At 38.4% G+C, this 2,472-nt stretch overlaps 1 protein-coding gene across 1 annotated transcript in view; it reads left to right on the top strand.

Moving 5' to 3' along the window:
* The window catches only part of gas2a (growth arrest-specific 2a), a gene marked incomplete at its 5' end in the record, with an annotated part of 3,717 nt that extends 1,411 nt beyond the window's left edge, over positions 1 to 2,306 (top strand). The window contains 4 exons of the mRNA XM_016263569.1: positions 1,349 to 1,412; positions 1,667 to 1,859; positions 1,992 to 2,132; positions 2,301 to 2,306. Coding sequence (XP_016119055.1) covers positions 1,349 to 1,412; positions 1,667 to 1,859; positions 1,992 to 2,132; positions 2,301 to 2,306 — 404 coding nt within the window. The remainder of the gene's footprint in view (positions 1 to 1,348; positions 1,413 to 1,666; positions 1,860 to 1,991; positions 2,133 to 2,300) is intronic.
* Between the last annotated feature and the right edge of the window lie 166 nt (positions 2,307 to 2,472).

Below are 2,472 nucleotides of genomic sequence, written 5' to 3'. Positions count from 1 at the left end.
TTTTTTTTTTTATAAAATTGTATATAAATATAAAATAATATTTAAATTATATAAATTTTTCTTTCCCTGCATTTCTCAGAATTGTGGTATTCTAGACACTAACTATGATGGTGAGAGTAAGTCTTCTCCTGTGTAAAGCTGTAAACAGCTGTATGATGTGTATGAGGACCAGACATCTCTCTGACATGTGTCAGAATCAGGAATACAAACGGCAAAGGCTCCAGGTAGATTGTTGCGCAGCTTCTGCTTCTTTATGCTGTGCTTTCAACACATGTCCAAGACAGCTGGAGAGAATAACAAGTCTGCTGAAACAACAGAAAGAACGAGAGAGAAAGACGAGATCGGGTCGTCTAGGGAGTACAGCAGGGCAGCACAACTGAGTTTTCTGAATGCAGAAAGAATCGTTTCTCTCCCTCTGGAGTTACACACAATAGAAAGTGCATGCGAGTGTGTTTTTAGTTGTGGTGAAATGTGTTATATGTAGACATATCTGTGAGAAACTCAAGCCAGAAAAGCTGCCCTAACATCACTTTCAATTGAATATTCAGAAAAATCTGCTTGGATGCCGGTGAGATTTGAAATGCAAACCAGTGCAAGAAGAGATTCATCAAGCGTGTGGTGTGTTGTAAATCTGTTCTACACACCAAAAAACTGGTTAATCATCAAATTAGCACGTCTGTATGGTGTGTAAAGGGTGTTAAAAGATGGGTTATTTAACCAAATTTTAACTGAAAAGAAAAATAATCACCTTTGAAAGAGAATCTTTATTCATTTTTCTTCCTTTTCCCTCTTTAGAAATAGCTAAATGAACACATGGATGCGTTATGCTCAGGTGGGATGTTCTGAGGTTTGATGTGGAGATGCTAGATTTCATGCATGTTGTGTTGTGTTGCCATCACTCAATTCCCTGTTGAAAGAAACCCCAAAACAGCATATGCAGGTTAGGTATGTTTTGAAGCATGGCAGCTGGTTTAAGCTAGCCATGAGCTGATCATACAGTGTGATGGTTCTAAGCTGGTTGAGCAACTAGCTCCTGCTCAGGACCAGCTTAAACCAGCTCAAACCTAACCATACCTAACCTGCATATGCTGTTTTTTTCAACAGGGCTCCACTGGATCATGGGAAATGTAGTTTGTATGCTCCACAATGCCATATGAAAAGCATGTGTTGTTCAGTCACTGTTTGCTGAGAACATTAGCTGTCAGTGAATTACTCTTTCATCATCTCTGTGTCATTCTGAGGTCTCTTGGGTTCATCATTCAACCACATTGATGTTTTTCTGTAGTTCTTCGATACAGTACAGTAGCTGTGTTTTGTCTAATGGTTTTTTGCATTTATGTTCTTCTAGTTTTACACAAACAGCCAAGAGAGGTTTGTCTATGTCTGCTGGAGCTGGGAAGAATAGCATCCAGGTAAATTTTAGTCAAGTTTATGTACAGTATATAGTTCTTTTCACAATATATATTGTTGTAAAGCAGCTTCACAGAAAATGGCTTGTTTCAATGTTACAATCAGGAAGTATTCTGTTATCTGTTAAGTATTGTCGCTACATAGTCCTACATAGGTCTGTTTTAATAGTGAGGCATTTTTATTTGTTTATTTTAAATCAGCATTTTGTTGTGCATATAAACACAATGTAAAGTGTGAATGGTCACTGTTGTGTCAGATATAAGGTCGAGCCACCTGGACTTATAAAGCTGGAGAAAGAGATCGAACAGGAAGAGAAGACACCTGAACCTCCGCTCTCACCCGTACCTCCCACTTCCAATTCTCAATCTTCATCTGCTTCTCCATCCGTCTCTCCATTCAACAAGACCAACTCCAGCAAAAAAAGCACCGGCAAGCTACTGGATGAGGCTGTGAGAAACATTTCCTTTCTCACATTTCACTCTTGTCATCTGTAACACAGTAACTTTTAGACTGACAGATGTTTATTTGCTCTATAATGAGAATTTAACGATTTCTGTCATTTTACATGCAACGCGTTCCAGGTGAAGCACATTTCTGAAGATCCACCCTGTAAGTGCCCAAATAAGTTCTGCATAGAGCGACAATCACAGGGCCGTTACCGTGTTGGAGAGAAAATGCTTTTCATCAGAGTAAGTATAAAACACATAACAAACCGTAGTCAGGCTAGATGCCATATTTACACATCAGGCTCATTGGAAATACATAACTCTGCCTTCATGTCTGAAAAAAGGTTCCTCTACATACATTTCATATCCATACATTTCCTCTACATACTGTGCATTTCATATCTTTTTTTATCTCATGTTTGCTTTTCTCGCATTATCGGTTAGGTTTAAGGTAGAGTTTAGTGTAGGTGGTAAACTGATTTCAAATGCAATAGAGCGTTAACCTTTTAGTGCCACTTACCGGACATTTCATTTCCATCTACCATGATACATACAACAACCAGTGTAATAAAACTGTGTTTAAAGGGGTCATATGATGCGATTTCAAGTTTTCCTT

This window comes from Sinocyclocheilus grahami, unplaced genomic scaffold (genome assembly GCF_001515645.1).
Source record: "Sinocyclocheilus grahami isolate Dianchi unplaced genomic scaffold, SAMN03320097.WGS_v1.1 scaffold6242.1, whole genome shotgun sequence".
NCBI lineage: Eukaryota > Metazoa > Chordata > Actinopteri > Cypriniformes > Cyprinidae > Sinocyclocheilus > Sinocyclocheilus grahami.
Note: the sequence above shows the minus strand (reverse complement) of the source record. Positions and strands in the feature narration are given on the sequence as shown.